This window comes from Arvicanthis niloticus, unplaced genomic scaffold, assembly GCF_011762505.2.
Source record: "Arvicanthis niloticus isolate mArvNil1 unplaced genomic scaffold, mArvNil1.pat.X pat_scaffold_1128_arrow_ctg1, whole genome shotgun sequence".
NCBI classification, from domain to species: domain Eukaryota; kingdom Metazoa; phylum Chordata; class Mammalia; order Rodentia; family Muridae; genus Arvicanthis; species Arvicanthis niloticus.
The window spans coordinates 4,559-29,381 of record NW_023045139.1 but is presented as its reverse complement, the minus strand read 5'-3'; the positions used below and the strand labels follow the sequence as shown (position 1 = coordinate 29,381).

The 24,823-nt window shown below is 49.2% G+C and overlaps 1 protein-coding gene across 1 annotated transcript; it reads right to left on the bottom strand.

Moving 5' to 3' along the window:
* Window positions 1-3,937: 3,937 nt before the first annotated feature.
* Window positions 3,938-9,148, bottom strand: LOC117701471 (aquaporin-2-like). Its single transcript, XM_034493146.3, is given in 5 exon segments — window positions 3,938-4,679; window positions 5,327-5,407; window positions 5,910-5,938; window positions 5,941-6,073; window positions 8,672-9,148. Coding segments are annotated over 5 exon segments (813 nt in total). The 5' UTR covers window positions 9,032-9,148; the 3' UTR covers window positions 3,938-4,469.
* Between the last annotated feature and the right edge of the window lie 15,675 nt (window positions 9,149-24,823).

The following is a 24,823-nucleotide window of genomic DNA, read 5'->3' as shown; positions in this document are numbered from 1 at the left end:
TACAACTTGCCACACAGACTTGGTCACTAGGAATCATTTTGGTATAACTAAAGAGGCCCCATCTGTCAAGCTGATTCTGTTTCCAAGGCTGTGTCTGAGACTTTTCATATACTTGACCATCAGAGTCACTAGATCTCTTACTGGAGATAAGGTGTGGTCAAATTACTGGCAACATTTCGGGAATATGGGAAGAGAAAGGAACCCCTGGCCCTAGAGTGTGGGTGAAGCTCTTAGCAGCTGAAAATAGTAAATTCCAACACAACTGGCAACATTTGCTTAGATCTTCTCCTTTCCCAGTATAAATGGTCAGTTTTCTAGGTCTCTCCGGAAAGACCGCATTTACCATGAAAAGCTATCCTAACCAACTTGTAAAGTCTGGTATCTGTTGCCGGTTCCTTATCTCATTGTAACTCCATCTAAAGCTCCTCTGAAGCCACTTTAGAACCTGCTATAGAAGGGGGACTCCTAGCTCAGAGTCAGTAACTCCAAGGCAATTAACATTTGCTTCAGGCTTCTTCCTGCCCACTTATAAACCTGTAATTTTCTAGGAATCTCACCAGAAACACTCTTTACAGTAAAACAATGCATTCTAACCACCCCTCCCTCCTCCCTGCACAGCCCCAGTGGTTTCTGGTTTTATTTTATCAGATTGTAAGCCTATCTCTCCAGAGCCACCTCCAGAGCCACCTTGAAATCTTATTCATTGAAGAAAAAACAGTTTCTTAGCAACCCTCTGAGAAGCCCTAAAATGCTATATATGGCTAATACTTAGACATGTCACCGGGACTCTTTATTGAGAAGCCCATACCCATCTGCTCAGGTGGTTCTTATTTTTCTTTCATTAAAACTGTCTTTTGGTGAACTCCAATTCTGTTTCATACTGGCTTCTCCTAGAGTTCCTTTCTGTGTCAAAGCCAAGGATCCAATTTGAACTAAAGATTAAGGGAACTCAGGCACTTTTGGATAACAATGGGGCTGTGATTCCGTCCCTTCCTCTGCTGTCATGGGAGCTATACTTTGGAACTGGAAGCTGGAGAAATGACTCTGTGGTTAAAAGCACTGGTTGCTCTTCTAGAAGACCTGGGTTTGATTCCCAGTGCCCACATGGGAGTTCACAATAATCTATAACTGTGTCTGAGGGATGTCCTCGTCTGGCTTCTGTGGGCACCAAACACGTGCATGGTGCACAGACATATATGCAGGAAAATGTTCACAACACATAGGATAAATGTGATGATGATGGTGATGATGACGGCGATAATAATACTTGTCCTTGCCCTGTGCGCTCAAGGTCCTGACCTTCCTGCTCAAAGGAAGCCCCCTGGGAACTTTTGGGCTGAGAAGGATGGCTTCCCACTTATGGCAAAGGGGTTAGCACCTTTCTGAGAAAGGTCTTCATCCTATTTCTCCTCATTAGGGACCTCTGTATTCCCTGGAGGAGGAGAGGCCCGGGGTGGAAATGTTGGTGACCTGAGACTGTCTCTGGCACCTGGATTGTACTTCTAACTTGTGGGAGAAAAACATTCATTGACAGCTGAGTGAGTATTTACTGTATACAGAACCCTGACGTATGGACAACCGAGCACTTATTAAGTATTTACTGTATGCAGAACACTGAGTTAGACAAGACCAAGAGAATGTCTTGCCCCTGGAGAGCTTACACTCTGCCTGAGAGGCATGATATACACACAGGATCCCAGCTTAATGATACAGATGCTGAAGAAACTTTTGGAGGTATGACATCCTTGGGCAAAAAGTGGGAAAGAATGCTACTGGGACAGGTTCAGCCACTTTCTCCTGTCAGCCCAAAGTCCTGTATCCCCCAACTTGGGGACCTGGAGGCCTGTCCACCTGCCTTTGTGCTGTCCTGTGTCTGTCTAGTTTGGGTGTGCCTGACCTCCACCTTCTTGGCTGGGTGCTCTTCAAGGGCAGGAGCCATCCATGAGTCCTTGTCATTTCCTGCTGACCCAGTCACCACCCTCTTCAAGGCTCTTTGTCCACTACATGATTGGGGTCTGGACTGGGCTGGACCAGCCCTGCTGAGTGCTCCAGTTTCTTCCAGGGGATGGCAGGAAGAGCCTATGGTTTTGCCTCCATGAAAAGATACACGATTTTGCATGAGATGTCCTGGGTTCAAGTCTTGGCTCTGCTGTGTATTAGCTGTGTGTCTTTGGGCCAGACTTTAGGGCCTCAGTTTCAGAATCAAATGGGAAAAGAAGCATTTGCTCTGTCTGTCTCACAACGTTGGGATGCTAAGGGAGTTATCTGGAAATAGCAAAAGCTTACATGGTGTTGGGGGGTGCTATTATCCTGACCGAAGGTTTTCATTAGATAAAAGTTACCACATCAGAGGCATCAGCACTGTTGCTGGGGCACAGAGAAGCCCCTACCTCCTATCCCTCCATTATTCAGAATCTTGCTGTGACTCCTGAGCCCAGTCTTCGGAAGGCTGTGACTCAGAAAGTGGTTCAGATACATTCTTGACCTTCAAGAGGGGCGTGTTGGGGGAGAAGTGCCTTTGAACTTTCAGGGCAATGACTGAGAGGCAGCCCCAGAGGTCACCGATACCACTCTTCTGGCAGCCATGAGGTCAAGGCACTGTCACCAGTTGCTGGAGTTCGGGAAGGTCCTTTTCCACAGCATTTACAACCAGCACACCTCTGCTTCCCTCCAATGAGAAGTTTGGTCAAGGAGATAGAAAGGTCAGTTATAGAGATCTCTCCTATACACACATGCTCACGCGAATGGGTGTCGGAGAATGAGACTCATGATGGGGACAGATGAAGTTAGAAGCTTTGAGAGTGTGGGGGTGACAGAGGGCATGGAGAAGGGGCTCAAGATTGTGACTTAGATTAGCTAGGCAGCGGTTGGAGAGAGGAAGAATGGGTGAAGAAGGAAGGAAGGGAAAGGTCACTAGGACACAGGCAATAAGGAGAAGCTCAGAGACCAGGATGGGGGGATGGGGACAAGAGTAAACCCATCTCCTGTCTGGGACCCTGGACCCCAGACTCCTTTTGCTTTAGCCACTGACTACAAGAAGCAGAGGAGGTTAGAGGTCCAGCCTCTTCTGCCTTCACCTAGCCAAGAAGGCAGCAACAATGAAACGATCCTAACACTTTTGTGATAAGGGTGTTATGAATCACAGCAAACACGGCATCTTTACACGCATTGCGTCACTTAATCCAGCTTAATCTCATTGGAGAAACGTTGCCCTGACCTGGACATTTAGAAGCCTGGGTTCTAGATTCTGACCTGCCTCTGCCTGGTCAAGTCCCTTCCTTCCTCTGCAGTTTGCAGAGTCCACACACGGTAACTGTCAGGTGGTGGGAACTGGAAGAGGGTGGAGCACAGTGCAGGGAGGAAGGAAAGAGGGAACAGAGATTCCTGGCCAGGAAGGACAATAAGTGATGGAGGGGTGTTGCCCAGTGCCTGTGGTTGCATGCCTGAGCACCTTGCCCTGCCAGCCATAGGCATGCGCTGTGTGCCGGCTCCAGGCCTCACTTGCGAAACTGAGTGTCTCCTTTCAAGCAGTGTCCTAGTTGCAAATCTCCCCCTCTCCCGGGACAAAAGCTGGGCCCCACAGAGGGCTTTGTTTTCTTTGCCACAAGTGGAAGGCTAATCTTAGGTGCGTGTGGGCTCCCTGGGGAATTAGAGTCATGCACACCCATATGCCTGGCTCTCCTCTCTCCCTTGAAGAGCCCTCCCTCGGGGCAGAAAGTCCTTGGATACCCAGCCCTCCCTTCTCTAGAGGTCATGTCTAGGGGACCTTGTTCTCTAGTTGACACGTTCCTTCCAGCAATGAGCCCTGGCAAGTCTTTGGGCTGAGGACTGGTGGAATCTTGTGGAATCTTCCCAGAGGGTCGAAGAAGAGGTTGGAAGCCAGCTTCCCACCCCCACCCCCCTTTTCTGGGGCTGGCTGCAAGGGAGCACTCATCTGTAGCAGAGGACGTAGATTTATTGCAGGTACAGGAGAAGGCCAAAGGGAAAATGAAAGTCCCATGCCCTATATCACCACAGGCACTCGGGGTCACGCTCAGGAACATGCAGTCTCTGCACATGAGGAAAGAAACATGTGGAGATGGACGAGCACTTCTACACCCTAATAAAATCAGATGCACTAACCACAGACCCCCCCTACCCCAAGGTGGTCTCTATGCACTTCTTCCCAGGCACCAGAGCGGGCTCTCCAGAGCTCTCCGGTCTCCCGCCCGCCTGCGTTCCCTCCCCACTGCCTCGGTCCCCAAGAGGTCTGGTTCCCTGCGAGGGGTGAGCTCGAGGGTAGCAGGGGCCAAGGCTTCGGGGCCGAGGTACTGCCAGGCTCCCGGGCGAGCCCTTTCTTGAGGCTCACGGCGCTCGCAGGCGCTGGAGCAGCTATTATGCACTGGGAACCGACGGCGGGCCAGGGGGAGGGAGGGGGCGAGCCGTCAGCCCGCTGCGCTGCGGTGCGCTGCGGTGCGCTGCGGGGTCGCTCAGGCCTTGCTGCCGCGCGGCAGGCTCTGCGGAGAGTGGAGCTCCACCGACTGCCGCCGCCGCACTTCGCGTTCCTCCCAGTCGGTGTCGGGTTCCAGGCCCTTGAGCACTGCCAGGCGCTCCTGCAGGCTCTTTGCCGAGGGGAACAGCAGGTAGTTGTAGAGGAGGGAGCCGATGATGGCGCCCACCAGGGGTCCGATCCAGAAGACCTGGATAGGAGGGAGAAGAAGGCTCTGGCACCCGCTCACCCAGCACCTCCTGGACACGCTGCTGTCCCAGTTAGTGTAGGAACTGGCCCTCCTGTGCCTCTGATATAGTCAAGACGTATCAATAACGGTCGTCATGAGCCGCCAAGGTCGACTTGTCAGTGTGTGGGGCGAGTGTGCAAACTCAGTGTGTCCTGATTCTGGCACTTGTGTGAACTTAGACAGTCACTGCCTCTGAGCCTGTATCCTTTCCCCACAAGAATGCTCACTTCAGGAGATGAGGCAATTTAACAGGCTAAGGTTTGCAAAGCTCTGAGAAAAAACGCCCGGCACACACCAAACCCTGCTAACTGTTAAGTATGAATATCATTTACTGGGTTCTGAATGCCAGGCACTGTGTTTATGGAAATAAGCTTGCTTAATTTCTCCCAAGAAAGCCAATAAAATACTGACTGTTATTTTCATTTATAGCAAGGGACGGGGGAAGATGGAATCTCTTGCACAGCTCTGTTGAGTGGAACAAAGGTTTCCCAAGACCTCAGGACAAATGGAGAGGGATTGAAAGTCCCGAGGCCCCACGTGTGATATGGGCCCTAGTGTCTCTCTGGGATGGTTTCTCGGAATGGGGAAGGCAGGGATTTGGCCATTACCCAGTGATCATCAAACTTGCCAGTGACAACTGCTGGAGCCAGGGAACGGGCTGGATTCATGGAGCAGCCGGTGAAATAGATCTGTAGTGGGAGGCAGGTAGGAGAGAGAAGGGGGTGAGGACAGGGCAGCAAGGCCTCACCCTCCTTTCCAGTGTCTGGGGAAGCTTGGCCTCAGCTTAAAGAGAACCCGTGAAAGTTGGGACTTAGCTATCCATACCTTTCATCCCAGCACTTGGGAGGCAAGATCTCTGTGAGTTCAAGGACACCCTGAACTCACATATCATTTACTGGGTTCTGAATGACAGGCACTGTGTTATGGAAGTTTCAGGACAGCTGAGACTACATAGTAAGACCCAGACTCAAAAAAAAAAAAAAAAAAAAGGATATGGAGACTGTGGGTGGTTAATTCCTGGGCTTATATTCACTTGAGACTGGAAGGATATCTGTCTTTTATGGGTCACAGCTTCAGTTATGTGTCCTCCTTGGGTGTTCTGTGAGATAGTCTCTCTAGGGAGTTGTATCGATCTCTACAATGATGTGTGGCTGTTTCTTTGGGCAGCTGGAACCTGTCGTTGTGACTTACCCCAAGGAGGTGGCCCAGGGTAACAGAGAACCAATGGAGAGGGCAGGGCTACCCAGGTTGTCACCGCGGCGCTCATCGGTGGAGGCAAAGATGCACAGTACCAGCTGCATGGTGAGGAAGAGTTCCACAGTCACCGCCTGGCCAGCTGTTGCGTTGTTGTGGAGCTGGAGACAGACACGGAGGGATGAGTCCAGGGAGGCTGATCTGATCACACTGTCCCCTCTTGCTGCTCACCTGATTCTGGCTCCAAGGAGAAGTCAAGGAGGCTGAGAGCCAGAATACCCCCCCACACACACACACACCCTTAATTGTAACCACTGCCCCTTCTGAATCCTGGTCCCAAGGGAAAGGATGGACCAGGGACAGCCCAAGGCTGGGAGGAAAATGCTAGAACCAGATAGTAAGCAGGCTGAGGTTTGTGAGAGGAAAGAGATACTGTGTTTCAGATTTTGGGAAGAGGGCCTATTGCAGCAGGGAAGCTTCGGACCTAGTACTGGAGCGGCTTAGTACGGTCTCTAGTACTACTAGGTCAGATCTAGGTCATACTGAGGCAACAGGATGCTGGGGAGGGGGAAGGTTAGTCTTCCTGTGGTCCTGAGGTCAAGGAACTCACAATCTGTTCCTCTCACCTCTCTCTGCCTCCCCTCCACCCTTGCATTCAGGCCTTGCTTCTGTCCCCACGGCTGCTCCCTGCACATCCTGTGGAGGTTGAGGATGCTGACAGCAGAGCTTCCATACTCACATAGGGCACCCACCGTCCCTGCAGCCCCTACCCTGGGAAAGAAGAGAACTTGGGGCTGAGCTCAGAGGCCATTTTCATAACCTGGGTGCACCCAGCGCTGCATTTCTCTCGGGGTTTTGTCATCCTGCACCCCACACCCTGCCCTCTGGAGCTGAGCACTGCACAGGGCGGATCGGTGACAACTTTCAACTCCCACACTTCTCTACGTCCTGTGCTCCTAGCCTGGTGCTTCAAGATCTTTCTGGGGTCTAGCCTCAGCCTCTACTATGCTACAGTCTCTTAGAGATAGGAACTAGAACTTGAGACTTCCACGTTGGTGGCCTCTGACTCGTCGGGAGACTATCTGCTTTGGTTTCAGTGTCTCATTCTGTACAAATCCGGACAATAAAACCAATTCTAGAAGATCAAGGGTAACAAGGACGAGCCTCTAGTCCCACTCTTGCTGGTAATGCTGTGCAGAGAGTGATGGTGTAGGTGTGAGTCTGGTGTCACACAAGCCCGGGCTGTCCCTGGATGATACTGTTTATTGCTTCCATGATTTGGGTCCCCTGAATGCTGGGTTAAAACCGTAGGGAGGAGGAGACCTCAGAACTAAACTTACAGTGCTCTACCAAGGATAAGATAATATGTGGCCCAGCACAGGGACGATCTCCATCAGTGGCAGCTTCCTGGGTTCCAAGCTGACTCTTGGTGGCATCCTCAGAGAACACTGATTGGTCTCTCACTAGCCTCAGGACAAATAGGCCCTATGATGCCTTATTCCAGACAGGCAGGGTTCCCTCTACCATTTAAGGTGGGTCAATGCAGAAAAACAGCCTTTGGTGCTGAGGGTTGGGTAGGCTGCATGGGGTGGCCGTTCTTCAGGCTTTAGTGTTCCCAATGCCTTGCTGCTAGAGAAAGCCTACGATATGTTTTCAGGGGATTCTTTGACTAGCTGTGTATCTCCCTGTTGTAAAAGAAGCTCATTTAATTTCTAATAGACACAGATACACTCCATCCCTCAGCTTGCCCTTGTCCCCTAGGCTCTAGGTGTCCAGCCTCTTCCTGTTTTTCTGTTGTTTGAAAGGGTGCTCCCTCATGGGAGGGCCTCTGTCCCTCTCATGAGGAGAGCCGTGTGTGTATGTGTGTTGTGTGTGTATGTGTGTTGTGTGTGTATGTGTGTTGTGTGTTGTGTGTGTGTGTGTGTGTGTGCAGGGCTAAGGGATTGAGTCAGTGGAGAAATGAAGGAAGAGGAGGCCCGAGAGGCGCTTTCCTGGTTTGGGGTACAGAGTGTGAGTTGTGCTGAAGGGATCCCCAGATTCCTAGGTCTGCACAGATGCGAAAGCAGAGGGACCACAGCTTCACCTTCAACTCTCAAAGTGCCCAGGTGCTGTTCAGCGATATAACAGGAAGGCAGATTCCAGGAGTCTCTTCCTGCCGGCTTCTGCTAGGTTCTGGTACTTCTTCTGATACTAACACATGAGCACATCTGGTCTTCTGCCTCCCTTTCCAAGTCTGTTTCTAGGTTTGTGTGACAAAGCCCAGATGGCACTCCGGATAGTTGGTTGAGGGAGAGATTATGGGGTTTGTGGTTGAATCGAGGTTTGGGGTTTTAGTGACAATTCCTGTCTGGAGCCTGCACTGCCCTCCCCCCCCCCCCAGAGCTGTCAGTGTTGGCCTTGTGAGGGGCACTGTCCAGTCCTTGCATGCTCAGTGCTGTTAGGTTGTCTCACTCCTTCCTCTCTAGATCCTTGCAACTGTACTCTGGAGTCCCTGAGGCCCCAAAGGCCTGTCTGTGCTAGCTTGCTGTGTCCTGTCTAGCCTAGTCTTCCTGTGGAGTCTAACAGGGTAGAAGACCCTACAGGTAGCCACCATGATTCTGCTCTCTTCTGTTGCTCTTCTTTCAGCTCTCCTTGGGTAGCTGTGTTCCTGGCCTTCAGCTCTCTGTTCCCTCACCCAGAGCCTGTCCCACCCATCTTACCCTTCACAAGGGTTTTCAGTGTCTGCCCCTTCTAGAAGAGACAAAACTCAGGCTACTCACAGCATTGACAGCCAGGTCCCCGCGGATTTCTACTGGAGTGATCTCATGAAGGATTGCCGCCCCAGCCACAGCCCCCAGCAGCTGGGCCGCCACATAGAAGGCAGCTCGAAGGAAGGAGACATGGCAGCCCACCAGGCATGCCACTGTCACAGCAGGGTTGATGTGGGCCCCGCTGACATGGCCCAGAGCCTGAACCAGGGTGCCGATGCCCAGACCAAAAGCCACGGCGATCTGGAGCACAGAGGGTGGGGAGCTGGCCCACTGGAGGGCTGAGCCAAGGCCGAAGAAGACAAAAAGGAGCGTGGCCAGGAACTCGGCCAGCACCGCTCGGGAGAAGGCTATGGATCGGAGTTCCCACATGCTGCTCAGTCTTCTGAGCGCTGGCCAGTGGTCTGGGCCACGGGGGTGGCTCTTCCTCCCTCCCTCTCTCTTTCTCCTCTCTCTTCCTCTGGGCCTCTGGGGAGGCTAGGCTGTGGGCACTTATAGGGCCTTCCTATCATAGACCTGGGCACGTGGGGTGGAGGAGGCGTTCCTGCCAGCACTGTGCTCTCCCATGGTGGCCTTGCCCCCACCCCTGCTCCTGCCGACCCAAAGGCCTATCATCCCCATCTTACCTTTCACAGCTGACTAACGTTCTCCTCGTTAATGAACTCCAGATAAGGATTGACGTCCTCTGTTTTCCTCGTTTTTTTCCTCAGTTACTCCAGGGAGCAGCCCCAGGGCTTCCCCAGCCCCCACAGTGACCACCAGCACCAATTCCTGCCGAGGAGACTATGTCCAGTGGCCTTCTCTTTGACTAAAAGGTTGGCCAAAGAAGGGGCAATGCCTCAGCCCAAACTGTGAGGAAATGTGGGAGCTACCTTTCCGCTGACTAGATGGTCTTTTCTTCTGGAAGAGGATGGAAAACAACTGGTTGGCCTGGGACAAATTTCCAAGGCAAAAGGTCTTGGGCTTGCTTTCTTGCAGTTAATCACCCATAAGTCGTTATGTTTCACCTTCACCCAGGAACCCCAGCCTGAGAGTAACTCCCATTGCCTGGAGCCAAAGATGGCTTCAGTGGGCCTGAGACCCTAGCCTGGTGTGATGGAGTCACCCAGGGACAACTGAGGAACATGAGAGCTTCTGATCTGCAGCACACACGCCTGTCTTTGGGATGTGACACTTCTGCTCTGTCTGTGTAAATGAGATAACAAACTATCTCATAGGATGGAGATTTGCATGAATATGGCTCCTGGTCCTCAAGGAAGAAAGAACTCAGGTTTTCAGCCATTGTTCAGTGCTGTTTGTATTTTGAGGCAAACAGGTCTACCCCACCAAAACTCAGAATCTTCGAGGCTACAACAGACTCTAGATACCATCTTCTCGCTCAGAGCCACACTCACCACAGGAGGAAGACGTTTTCTGGGGTGGCAAGGGGGCAGCTACCCCTCCAGGTTCAAGGAGGCCATGACACTTGCTAGTGACTCTCTAGTCTTAGTGCCACTTAGCTTGGTCAGTGTTCTGCAAGGCCACCTGCTGTCACAGCTCCTGTGACTGTTGAGGCTCAGAAGAGGGACCTACCCTATATCTCTTCCTTCTTTGGTACATCCAGATGACAGGCTTCTAGTCCTCCTGGCCAGCCACAGTCCAAGGAACAGAAATGTGGGAGAAACACAGGGAGCGTGTGGTGGAGACATTTACGCTAAGGGGCGGCTGAAGCCAAGGGAGGGCCCATTATCCAAGGTACCCCAGAAGACTGGTGGCTGAGCTCAGACTAGAACCTAGATGAGTAGTCCTGACACCCTGCACTACCCAGGCACGCTCTGAGCCTGGTCTCCTCGCCCAGACAGTGATGTCCCTCCCTTACATTTGTTTCTAGAATATAGTAAGATGCACAACAAACACCCACGTACACAACACGGGCACGTGCACACTTGATCCCCACACATGACTTGCAACTCCTGCTGTTGGGGGAAAAATGAGGAGGAAGAAACAATACATGACCCCAACAGAGGCAAGGCGGAGGAGCCTCTGAGGATTTGGGCTCAGATAGTTCTCCCTGCTCAGGATATGTCCCCCCTGCCCCCTGCAATCCAGGTTCTCCAGAAAGACTCAGAGGGAGGGTGGAAGAGCCTTGCCTTGAGAAGGGTCCTCATGACTCCGTTTCCTCCTTCAACTATAGCATACCTAGACTTGGCACACATAAAAGGTGGAGGACCTTACCTAGGGAATGTATCATGTTTGCACCTTGATGATACATACTATCTTGTATGTACTGTCTACCATACCTAGGGAATGTATCATGTTTTGTTTTGATGATACATTCTATCTTGTATGTAGTGTCTACCACCTCTATGTGTCCAGTCCCTGCCTATCTCAGGGGTGCCTGGAAAACGCCCAGGAGCTGAACTGTGACAGTGGTTCCAAACTCACCGTTGACTATTGAGCTCCTGTGTGACCTTTGATAAGCCACACATCCTTTCTGGGTTTATATACTGCCTGTGATCATGAGAACAGCATTCACTGGTTCTGACTCTAGATAGCACTGCCTCTAACCAACTTGGTGTCATGGTAGACCCATAATAGGTGTCACTGCCACTGTACAGCCCTGGAAATCTCACACCAGTTTGTGTGGTTTTGCCACACATCCACATTTCCATGGGGCCGGAGGTGTGCTGGGAAGAACACTTGCCTAGCACATGGTAAACCCTGGGTTGCTGGAAAACAACAACAAAGCAAAACAAAACAAAAAAACAAAAAGCAAGGATGGGATCAGGCAGACCATGATAGCTGTGGGTTCCATTTCACAGACTAGAACATGATGCCTGCAGAGACTGTGACTTCCAGGAGCAGTAAGAATATTCTGGTCTGGTCCCAAGCCAGGGTGGAGGGGGAGGCCAGCCATAACCGCAGGGCCTGTGCCCTGGCTGTGCCCTCAGTTTTCCTTCATGCCAGGGAAGAAGTGACATTCCTACTGAAGGCCCAGCTGCCTGCTGTGGCTCTGGGTTCACTCACTCACTCCCTGAAGGTACCACTTGGTTTTGATTTTGTTTTCCTTACCCTTCCAGCTTCCCAAATTGTGGGTCACAGAACTGAATGAGGGATCACGACAAACTTGGCCACAGTAAAAGGTTTCTGAATGTGCAACAACCAAAAACGCAATCAAAAATCAAACATCTGATGGATTCCAAGCGTTTTTTAGTGGGGTCAGCTATGCTCCATTGTGAGACTTCACTGCTTGGCACGGGTCCTGGACACAGCTTATGCATTTTGTAGGCCAGCAAACCCTGCTTGAAGCTCCTTAGTGAGATCTGTCATTGTGTTGTGAGTTGCAGTGTTTTTTACTGTACATAGTCAGCTTTCTGAACTTATAGAAATGTGTTGATTTAATTCTGAACACAGACCTTAATATTTTCCCACTGTTATTTCTCAGCATGTATTGTGTTTGAATACCTGTAGATTATATCTGTTAGAATGTCTGATTTTTTAAAAAACTTGCTATTTGGAGGCTGAGGAGGTAGCTCAGTGGTTAAGTCCTTACCATACACGCTCAAATCCCCAGCACCCTGATCACAGCCTGAAAGTATGGCTCATATCTGCAATCCCAGCATTTGGAATGCTGAAGTAAAAGAATCAGGAGTTCAAGACCAGCCTGGACTAATGAACAAGTTCAAAGTTAGCCCAGGCTATGTCAGACTCTGTTCCAGAAACCACACATGCACAAATAATCAATTAATTAAAAACAAGAAAAGTTGCTATTGAAGTTGTTGACTTTCATAAAAAAATTGCTCAATGAATTTTGTCTTGTGATCATGATAGAATTTCCAACAATTTACGAACTGATTCTAAAGCTACTTGTTTTGAACTACATATTTATATGAGCCAGTGTTTCACATTGAGCACTATACAATGTAAATATTGTCTAAATATAGAAAACATTGAAGATGCACATCTTGCAGTATCAAGTATTTAGCCAAAATCTTAAGTCTGTTTGTAAAGTAATGGGACAGACCCATTTCAGTATGTGAATTTGCTTTTGTTTTTACTAGATGGTAAAATCACATGTCTATTAAAAATTTTTTTTAAAGTAAAGTTCTTTATGGTTTCCTATTAGTGTTTGAGATGTGTGACTATTTCATACTCCTACATTCCTGGGGCTGCAGAAAACTTTCTCAGGTGAAAAGGGTTGTGAATGGGAGACATTCAGGCCATGGTCTGTCTGTCCAACCACCCACTGAACCATAGGAGGTTTAGGGAGCCAGCTGTGCATCTGCGATTCACTGCTCAACAGACGTTGGGCAGCGTGCTGTCTTGAATGAGCGGGAATGTACCTCATAGCCCTGAAGTGTGCTTGGGAAGGATTTCTGATGGTTGAGTTTCATGTAGCACAACAGTTAGAATTTCTTAAATCCAGAGAACTAAAAATGCTTCCTCGCCTGCTGGCATCATTTTCAGCTACTGAAAGAATCTCTCTTTTCTCAGAAATCCAGTCTTCAAGCCAGAATCACCATGCATAGCAAATGGGTAGCAAGATTTCTTCCCACTCAAGCCCAATGGCTGGGAGGAGACCCTCTCTTTTCTTCCTTTGTTCCCTCCCCACCACCTCCTGCTTCTTGCTTTTGACAGTATCCAAGGTTGGTTGGTTTCAGAGTCCGATCCTCCTGCCTAAGCCCCCCACTTCTACCCCTTCACAGTAGCTTCTTCACCATTCTATGCCACAGGAGCCATGATGAGTCATACCATTTTCTTTAAAAGAATTTAGACCATGCTTATTTAGTGTGTTGGGAGTTGCACATCTACGATGGCATGTACATGGACATTGTAAGGACAACCAGTGGTAGTACTCAGTTCTCTTCTATAACCATGTGGGTCATGGGAATCAAATCTGTCTTCAGGCTGGGCAGTAAGTACCTTTACTGTCTGAGCCCTTTTGCTGGCCTGAGATATGGTCTCTTCGAGACTGACAGCTGCTGTTTCTTTCAGAACTCCTTCTAGCCCTCAGACACCTTGTTGCAAACACCTTTGCAGGGGTTGACTGATTGTGTGAGCAGTGATGACTTTGTTCTTTCCTCAGTAATAAACCCCACAACACAACACAGCTTCATCTCCTGGTGGGCTCTTCAGGCTGTAGCCACGAACATTTGGTTATTGTTTGGCAAGAAGACAGGGAATTGTGCTCATTCTTGGATCAGTAAGACTGGGCTCCTGTTCCTCCATTTCTGCATCTTCCCGAGTGCTTAGTAACTCTGCTAATCTGAGCTGTGTAAATTTATGTGTTTATTCCTTCACAACTCATTGGTCCTGATTTCTCCCCTCCCTCACCTGCCCAGCGCTTCCTTCTCAAGCTCACCTACTGGTTTTGTGAGTTTTTTGACCCATTACATTTAAGGTTCATGAACATAGCCATCAGATCATTCACTTGAACACGGGCAGCTAAGCAATAGCTACACGCCTGAGGAACATGACTTCCTCTCTCCCAGCAACCATTAACTGCCCATGGCTCCTCAGGGTGGGGCCTCAGGAGCTCCACCCTCATTCATGATGGAATGTTAGTGGGCCCTATCTTGTACAGGTGGTCTCCCCTGCTGTGAGTTCACGGGTGCAGCGGCCCAGGAGATGGTGTTTCACAGAATCCCTTCCCATCCTCTGGGTGTTGCCTGAGCCTTGGAGGGAATGACATGGATCAGACGATGCACTTAGGGCAAAGCATGCCACAGTTACTTTTTTCCACACTTTGATAAATAATGAGTCTCTGTATTATCCACTGCCCACTGCATAAAGAAATGCCCTTGATCAAGGATCTAGAGCTATAAACAGAAGTATTTAGAAGGAAGTTTAATACACCATGTCCACTTAGCAAAACAGTTGTAGTAGTAAGTCTCTGTAACCCCCACCAGAGCCTATGACTTCGGCAGCCATGGGCTTCTGTACAGGTTTACAGTACGGGGCATGAATCCCCTCCTGTGGAATGAGCTCAGATCTAATCAGAAAGCAGTCTGTCAAGTAACATGTTTAAGATTCATTTTATCATTTGAGAAAGAGTCTCACTATGGCGCTCGGGCTGACCTCAAATTTATGATCCTCCTGCCTCAGCCTTTGAGTGCTGGGATTACGAACCTCTGTTGTTCACTCAATATGAAGGCATCTCAAGTGATAATTAACCTACGTAGCAGAGAGAAGGCTCTTGGAGACTTACCAGGCCAAGTTTGCGCTTGCGCGGGCAAAGAATGATAGCTACTCCCAGCTGCCTGCCGTCTCACGCCACAGTTGTAAGGAACGTTAAAACGAGAAAATAAGGCACACCACAGGATTGATGGAATACAGCAGTTACTGTAGTAAATGTATTTAGCTCTCACTCTGTCATACACTGTCTGGGGACTCTTAAAAGTCTTAGCTAACTGTGGTGGTTTGAATGAAAATGGTTCCCCATAGGCTCATAGGGAGTGGCACAGTTAGGAGGCGTGGCCTTGTTAGAGTAGGTGGAGCCTAGTTGAAGGAAGCGAGTCACTGGGGATGGGCTGTGAGGTTTCAAGTGCACAAGTCAGGGCCAGTGTTACTATCTTAGCTCTCAGCTACCTTTCTAGCATCATGTCTGCCTGCATGCCACCATGATTCCTGCCACGACAATAATGGACTGAACCTCTGAACCTGTAAGCAAGCCCAATTAAATGTCTTCCTTTACAAGAGTTGCTGTGGTCTTGGTATCTCTTCACAGCAATTGAAACCCTAAGACACTATCTCTCATCCTCACAGACAGTCTATGAGTCAAAAGTCATCTCCATTTTTAAAGACAGGAAAATGAGGCAGAGAGAGGTTGGGTAACTTTCCTGAGGTCACACAGCTAGTAAGGGAGAAGGTGAAATAGGAACCCCAGTGGGCAGGCTTCAAGGAGCCTTTGTATTTTAATCTCATGTAGCTAGGTGTCTGGCCTGCATGTACATATGTGTACCACATGGGTCTCATGAGCTGAAGTTTATCAATGGCTGTGAGCCACCATGTGGGTGCTAAGAGTCCAGCTCAGGTCGTCTGAAAGAGTAGCCAGTGCTTCTCAGCATCTCTCAACCCCTCTAAAGGGGGCGTTAAAAAATTTATTGCCAGGCATAAATTACACCTTTAATCTCAGCACTCAGGTCACAGAGGCAGGGAGAGCTCTGTGAGTTGAAGGCCAGCCTGGTCTACACAGAGTATTCCAGGATACCCGGGGCTACACAGAGAGACCCTGTCATATATATTATACTGAGGCTGGAGAGATGGCTCAGCAGATAAGAGCACAGGCTGTTCTTCCAGAGGACCTGGGTTTGATTCTCAGCACCCATAGGTAACTCATACCATGTACCTCCAGTTCCAGGGGATCAGTGCCATCTTCTGGCCTCTGTAGGCAGCAAGTATGCATGTGGTACATAGAGATACATGGAGGAAGAAAATCTTTACCCATAAACATACAATAAAATTTAAAAATTTGAAGGATTATTATTATCATTATTATTAGTTAGAATATGTGTTGGATGCTGGTATGTGTACATGCATGCAGATGCCCTCTGAGGCGAGTGGCACTGGGTTCCCAGCGGCTGGGGTTACAGGAATTGTAAGCTGCCCTATATGTGAACTGGGAATTGAACTTGGGTCCTCTGCATGAGTAGTATGTGTCTTAACTGTGGGAGTCATCCTCTAGCCCTTCAAGGGACTTTTTTTTTTTTTTTTTTAAACTGTGAAAGTGAATCTCATTTCATCCCTTAAAAAGATGGCCTGGGTTTGGCAGCAAATGCCTTCAGTTCTAGTATTCAGTACGCAGACATTGATCAGTATCTGTGAGTTTGAGGCCAGCCTGGTCTACATATTGAGTTCCAGACCAGCCAGAGTTACATAGTGACATCCTGGTAATAAATAAATAAATAACATAAATAAAAAATTACAAACAAACAAATAAAAAGAGAGCTAGAAACCCCTGATAGTAGACCCTTATATGATTGTTAGTGTGTTCTTTGCTAGTAGCTTGAAAGGGACCTGGCACTCTCTCTCCTGCCTCTGGTGGCTTTAAAATACTTTTAATCCCAGCACTTGGAAAGCAGAGGAAAGTGGAACTCTGTGAGTTGAAGGTCAGCCTGGTCTACATATGGAGTTTCAGGCCAGCCAGGGCTACATAGTATCCTAGTCATTGTTCTACAGCTGTGGAAAGATACTGTTACCAATACAACTCAAAAAGAAAAACTTTTAATTGGGAGCTTGTCTACATTGTCACCAAGGCAAGGAGCATGGTGGCATGTATTGCTTTGGAGCTACATCCTGATCTATAGGCTGCAGAGAAAGAAAGACTGGGTCTGGCATAGCGCCTTTTAAACCACAAAGTTCACCCTCAGTGACATATTTCCCATCCAAAGAGTCTCACCTCCTCTAACAAGGCCACACCCCCTAATCCTTCTAATTCTATCAAAGAGTTCAGCTTCCTGGTGAGGAAGCATTCAAGTTTATGAGCCTATGGGGGCCATTCTTATTCATTTTTATAAAAGATGTATTTATTTTATTTATATGAGTACACTGTAGCTGTCAGACACACCAGAAGAGGGCATTGGATCCCAATACAGGTGGTTGTGAGCCACCATATGTTTGCTGGGAATTGAACTCAGGACCTCTGGAAGAACAAGCAGTCCGTGCTCTTAACCTCTGAGCCATCTTTCGAGCCCCAGCCATTCTTATTCAAACCACCACACATAGTGAGACTGTCTCAAAAAACAAAAGGATATTCCAAGCAATATTTGGTATATATCAAACTTATTCTGAACAGTTCTTTATCTCCTCGATGGTTTGGGAACATCTGAGCTGCATCCTAAGTCCTCAGAATGACTTTGCATCTCTGTAGCTTTTCTCCGCGGCACGGACCTCAGGGCTGGTGAGGAGCAAGGACAGCAGGGTTCCCACCTGTGGCTCTGACTCAGGACCCAGTAGAGGTAGGAAAGGACACAGGTGATCCAGAGGTGACAAAGAATTCTGCAGCTTCTATGCTGCCCATTGTGGAGAGGGGCCGGGGAACAGGACAGACAGGTGCAGAGGTATGGACGTTTGATTTAACCTTCCATGGCTTTTTACTTTCCCTTTTTTTCTCTTCATCTCTGAACCATGTGTTCATGGATCATGTGACATCATCATGTTCTCACAGTCAGGCCCTGCTGTCAAACCTGTAGTAAGAAGGACATTTAATATTCCTATGGATATTATTTCACAAATAGATAAAACTAACATTTCAGAAAACCTTCCTAAGTGGGATGTTTTGAATTCTCTAGTTTACCAAAAAAGCAAGTAATTCATAGCAAGACAAAATTGATGCTATGACCCATTTTCAGTTGTTGCTCGGTTTGAGAACTGCTCCTGGACATTCCAGATGAGAAAGGCTGTCCTCCCTGAGGGACAGCAGCTCAGCCCCTTTTCCCATCTGTTGAATCCCATCTTTCTCACTCTTAGCAGCTGATGCTGACCCACTGGATGTTGGCTTCTCCTCTGTGAACGTCAGGAATCTGGGAGAGTAGTTCTGGTTTGCTTCCCGTTGTATACTCAGCAGTCTGGCATAATATAGCTTCTCAAGAACTGCTTGTCAAGGGACTGAATGAACAAACATGCAACATGTTTCCTCAAACCTGGAAGCCATGGCAGACCCTAGAAAGAATTTCTGCTCTTCCCTTGTCAGCTCTGAACTTTTGTTAATCCCTGGTGTTAAACCTCTGACACTGGGTGTGGGGTCAGGGAAGCTAATCAGACTGGAGGCCCAATGAGCTTCGGTGACTTCATGGCTCCTGCTGTCCCCTCCTTTCTACCCCTCAGGCCCTGGGAATCATTCGCCAGAAGCCTAGGAAGTCTGGTCTACTCACCTCCTGGGAGACTGGGGAGCTGCAAATGTTAGGATTCACCACAGCCATTACCAAATAGGAGCTGGTAGCAAGCCACATCCAGTGACCTTGTATGCAAAGGTCACCAGAACCGGTTTACTCGACACCCTTGACACCTGTCAGCCATCCTGGCTCCTGTGCCTGCTGCCAGCATCCGTGGTTGGATGCACATAATCTCTGCTCCCTGTCATGCCTCTGTTCTCCCCCACCTCTGGTCTGTCACCATAACCCCTGCCTCCCTAGTCTCTCCCCCATAGCCTCTGTCCAAATCTGTCCACTGTTCCTCAGCAACAGGTGCTGACCTCAGCTCTCTCTGTCCTCTCGATTACAAGAAACAGTGAGACAGTATATTTGGATCAGGGGACAGAGAGCTGAAGGAGCTAGTTGGCTGCCACCTCTGTCCTACCTCATTCCTCGTCCCAGGTCCCATAACAGGGATAGACTGTGTGCTTGCCAGGATGAGCTACAGGACGGGAGCCATGTCTAATCGGCCTTTGTTGTCCTAATGCTTTACACGTGATTGGCACGGAATAGATGCTGGGAAAAAATGTTTGCAGAATGAACACATGTTTGCCCAAGGTCAGACAGCTAGGAAGTAGCTATAATTCAAACCTACCTCTTCCTGGATCTCACCTCACCCCACCCTGACACCCTCCAGGAAACCTTCCTCAATTTAGTCAGGCAGCTTCTGTCCCCACCCCTTAGAGACTTGGGACTCAGGCACGAGCCACATTCTTGTCCTCACCCAGGACGGTCTCTGACTCCACAGCTCTGACTATGGAACAGTGAGGCTGAGGTAGTTACTATGGAAAGACCTCAGCCATCACAGTGATCCTTGCTCTCGGGATCACTGAGCTGCCTCTTTCTCGTGCTGGCTCCCACAGTGCCATTGGGCCCCAGACCCTCTGTTTATTTTGCAGCAGTTCAAAATCAGCCCCCAATCTGCACATTCTTCAGCAGTCCTTCCTATTTCAAGCAAGAACTTCTGCTGTCCCCTCAGTAATGTGCAGCCCCAGGGGCCCTGTGCTTCCCTTACCCTCTAGGCTTGCTTGGGGCTGAGCACTGAGGGAAGGGACTGGTGTCTTTCCTAGTGGCACAAGGCACAGGGCACCTGCTCAGCTGCCTGCCTGTGGGGCCTGAAGCCACTCAGGCCCTCCAAGGGCTTTCCCAAGGGTGGAAGGCTCTGTGGCTCTGGGAAGTCCCTCATCCTATCTAACCACTCACCTTTGGCCACAGTGTTGGCCCATTCACTCTGCTTCTAGTTAGTGGATGACTGTTTTCTTGTGACTTTAGAACACTGAGACCATTCTTTGTATTTACTTAGCTAAGCAAGAAATGTTTCCTGAGCACCAGGCATGTGTCAAGTACTGGTCTAGGCTTTGGCCAACCATCAGGGAACAAGCCTGACAGATCGCTGGGGGTGGGGCTGGCAGTATAGAGTATTTAGTTATGGGACAGAGATGTATACAGACCATCAGCCTGATCAGGCATGAAGATGCCAGGATGAGGCCCAGCAGTAGAGAGCATCCCCCAGCACATGTGAGGCCCTGCATACAATCAACACCAGAAAAACAAAACAAACAACCAAACAAAAAACCCCTCAAAATCAGCAACAGCAAAGAGAGGAGAAAGGGGAAGAAAAAAATGAAAGGAAAGTATAAATACTGGAAAATAATCATGTTTATTCTTTTTTTTGGTTTTTCGAGACAGGGTTTGTCTGTATAGCCTTGGCTGTCCTGGAACTCACTCTGTAGACCAGGCTGTCCTGGAACTCAGAAATCCGCCTGCCTCTGCCTCCCAAGTGCTGGGATTAAAGGCGTGCCACCACCACCACCCGGCTGGTTCCATTATTATCATGGCGGGAAGCATGGCAGCATCCAGGCAGGCATGACACTTTGGAGGAGCTGAGAGTTCTACTTCTTGTTCTGAAGGCAAACAGGGGGAAGACTGGCTTTCAGGCAGCCAGGAGGAGGGTCTCCAAGCCCCACCCACAGTGATGCACTTCCTCCAACAAGACCCTGCCTTCTTTAACAAGGCCACGCCCCAATAGTGCCACTCCTTGGGCCAAGCATATACTAGTTTCTTTGGAAAGTTATGTCAAATGATGTTTTGCTGGGGCACACAGGGGAAAGGTTTGTCTTGCTAAAGTAAACAAGTGAAAGACTGGTGTCCTGAAGCAGACACAGGTGAAAGGATGTTTGGATTTAGCAAACACATGAAAGGACTCTTCATGAAGGAGTGTAAATGTGACCTCACAGACAGTGGGGGATGAGCAATGAACATTGGTTTGGTTTGCTCTGCCCCACTATTCTTCACTAAAGACACACATGTATTGGTTCACCTTACATAGCATTGTTGAGCTCAACTTGTGATAATGTCACCATTGAAACTCACCAAAGGAGCCGGGCAGTGGTGGCACACGCCTTTAACCCCAGCACTTGGGAGGCAAAGGCAGGCGGATTTCTGAGTTTGAGGCCAGCCTGGTCTACAGAGTGCGTTCCAGGACAGCCAAGGCTAACAGAGAAACCCTGTCTTGAAAAAAAAAAAAGAAAGAAAGAAAGAAAGAAAGAAAGAAAGAAAGAAAGAAAGAAAGAAACTCACCAAAGACAAAAACAAACAAAAAATAAGTATGGTCTTCACTCCTCATCAAGGAACCTTTTCTTTTCAACGAATAGAGACCATTACGGAAAAACACAGCCAATGAAAACACAGAGCTGTGGAGCCTGTTCCAGTGGCTACATCTACAGTACAACTCCCTCACCCAAGGCTCAGGGGTAATTGCAGAAGAGGGGGCGGAAAGAATGGAAGAGCCAGAGGAGACCAGCAGAGATAGTCGTCCCCAGAGAAGCACACAGCAACTGGTTAATCAATACCAAACCATCAGTCAGCATTGAAAATATATATACATGTAACATGCTTAGGTTGTGATAGTTTGTATATGCTTAGCCCAGGGAGTGGCACTGTTGGGAGGTGTGGCCTTGTTGGAGTAGGTGTGGCCTTGTTGGAGTAGGTGTGTCATTGTGGGCTTGGGCTTTAAGACCCTCATCCTAGCTGCCTGGAGGCCAGTCTTCTCTTAGAGGCCTTCAGATGAAGATGTAGAACTCTCAGCTCCTCCTGCACCATGCCTGCCTAGATGCTGCCATGTTCCTACCTTGATGATAGTGAACTGAACCTCTGAACCTGTAAGCCAGCTCCAATTAAATGTCCTTTATAAGAGTTGCCTTGGTCATGGTGTCTGTTCACAGCGGTAAAACCCTAACAAAGACATACGTGTATATGTGTGTGTGTGTAGACATATAAAACAATAATTAATGAAAAAGGAGGCCATGAATTTGAAAGATAGTAAAGAAAAGGGGAAAGGGAAATTATATAATTATTTTATAATCTCAAAAAATAGGAGATAATGAAAAGAAGCAGGTCAGTTGGAAGAAGCAAACATGGAAAGACATGCGCTGTGTGGCACCCTCTAGATGAATTGTCCAGAGCAAGCAAAGCCACAGAGACATAAGATAGATAAGTGGTTGTAAGTGGCTGGGGCAGGGGGATGACAGATAGTGAGAGCTCAGTGAGAACAGGGTTCCCTCTTGGGGTGATGAGCTGGGGAGTAGTAATAGTTACATCATACTGTGGACTTAATGAATACCACTGGGCTGCCTACTTTAAAATGGTTGAAATGGTGGGTTCTAGGTGGTTCTGTTTTACAGTTGAACAAAGTGTGTGCTATACTGGCCTGGACACATGGCCACACTGTGTCACAAGCAATAGGGAACGGGTGTCCTGCCCTGACAAGGCAAGCTCTGGGAGTGGGCAGGCTGGGGAAGTAAGGAGTCACTTTCTGGACATTCCTATGTTGATCTGCTTCCAGAACAAGCAAATGAAGTTCAGGGAGTTACAGAGGCCAAAGGCAGAATGAGGGGTGCAAGGTGGAAGGGTATCAGGCAGGGGCTTCGGCAATTGTGGGAGGAGACAGAGGCAGAGGGTGTAACTCCATGTTCTGTGAGAACACCAGAGCCAGGCTGGACCACAGGCTGGTCCCAGCCAGGAACAGGGAGGGCTGCCTTGCAGAGGGCACAGAAGAGCAGGAACCGGTGAGGGGCGAGGAAGGTGGGTGGCAGAGGCTGAGGTGCTTTCTGGGTCTGGACTTGTGAGCATTCTGTGAATGAGGCAGTGCTGGAGGGACCAGGACAGGGTTGAGTTAGCAGTGTGAAACAGAGAAGGTCCAGGGGAACATGGGTGGGACAGCAGAGAAGGGGACATTGAGAGGGCTGACAGCAGTGTAACAGTGCAGAGAGCCTGGCCAGAGGCCAGAATGGGTTTCCAGCAGCACTCTGTGGCCCACAGGAGGCCAGAAAGGCAGCCAGATCTCTGGGCCCAGAGGCCACCGAGTGGTGAAGTCAACCACTGGACAAGCATGTCAGACAGGGAAGGGCTGTAAGGCCAGAGAGTTTCTGGTAAGAAGGGATAGTGAGACCTGAAAATCGTGAGATGTGAGACTGATGGACAGACAGATGGGGTGGCTAAAAAACAGACAATGAGCTTTGAGGGTCACAGGGCAGGCGATTCTCCAGGTGTGGGCTGAGGGCCTGACTGACACAGACAAGGAATAGCCTTTGCAATGAAGCAGAGACTAGACCCTTACCAGTTGACATCAGAGTGAGCACAGCTGGAACATGGAGAGAGGACTCTGGGACTGTGCTGAAGGAGGGGAAGGCGTCCAAGAATGCAGTGCCAGGAGTGGAGGTGGGGGCTGCAAGAAGCAGAGCGGAAATGCTGACGGCCACATGCCTCCACTCCACGTGGGTGGCAGTGTCTGTATACAAGGTTTCCAGAACAATTGCCTCTGCAGAGCCCAGCACAAGAGGGATTCCAGCCACGCAGAGGGGCAGCTGCAGCTGGGCTGCTCTTTTGAGAAAGCATTCTACCCATTCTCAACCAGGGCTTGGCACCCCTTGTTAAATGTGATGGCTGTAAATGGCACTGGTCACTGGGCTGTAGCCTTGATTGGTTGGAAACAGTGAATTTTCAGCTGATGGATTCACACTCTGACCAGCCACAGAGACCTCTTTCCAGCCCACTTGTGTACTGGACTGTAGCCAGAGTGAGGGAGGCACCCCCCCCCCCCGGCCTTTCTGCCTCCCTGAGGCCTGCAGGATGGTCTTCAGCAGTCACTAACTCCATTGCAACTCACACATGGATTACACCCAATCACTGTGTTCCCCAGCTAACCCTGCCTGCACTTTCCTCCAGGGATAGGTGGCCGAATATGATGGCCAGAAGGGCCTTCTCCCTCTGACCTGTTCCTAGCCTTGCCCTCTCTTCCTCCAGGAAGCCTTGCCCAAGGAGTCAAGAACATGCTCTTGTGAGTTCCTAGAGCTCACTCCAAGTCCAGGGCCTGGGCTGCCTCTGCTCTTTCTTCCTGCCATGAATCTCTAACACCTCACTAATGTGAGTGTGAACACAATGCTGAGGGGGCTGGGCTTCAGAGTTCTGTTTAAATCAGATTAACTCCTCCTCACCAACACACACACACCACACACACACACACACACACACACACACACACGTCTCATTTAATCTAGCCTGGTAGCACGTCATCCCAAGGCGATTGCTAAAGGTCACCTTCATTCTTCACTGCAACCTGAAGATGACGAGATTGGACTGTACACAACGCCGTAGATTCACCGTGCACCCAACTGACTGACTCCTGCAGATGCAACTATCCTATCCTGGCTTGTGTATGCCTTGACGTCACCCACTAGGTCCTCAGCAGCTGCATCCTCTCCCTTCCCCCAACCCCATCACCCCGTTTGCTGCTGCATTCCTTCACTGGAGACTCCTGGGTCTCTACACAGCTATGTACTGCCTCTAATGCTGCCTGGAGATTCCAACAAGATGCAACACACCCACCTGGGCTGCCTCCTCCCCTTCTGCATCTTCATTTCCCATACACTGTCTCTGACAAAGTCTGCCTCGGTTCCTTCCTTCCCTGTGCCCTCTCTAGGTTTGGCCCCTATATTCCTCAAGTGGATTTTGAGTCATCAGCAGAAATAGGGGCAGGGCCAGGAAAACGGGCTCTTGGAGTCATGCCAGGTCGTGTTAGGCATCCTGGTTGTTTTTTTTTTTTTTTTTTTTTTTGTTTGGTTTTGTTTTTGTTTTTGTTTTTGTTTTTGTTTTTGTTTTTGTTTTTGTTTTTGTTTTTGTTTTTTTCCTGAACTAGTGGGAGATGCCTGGAGCTGCAGGAGACAATGGTCATGTTTTAGAAATCATAGCCCTATTGAGAGTTTTCCATAGGCCC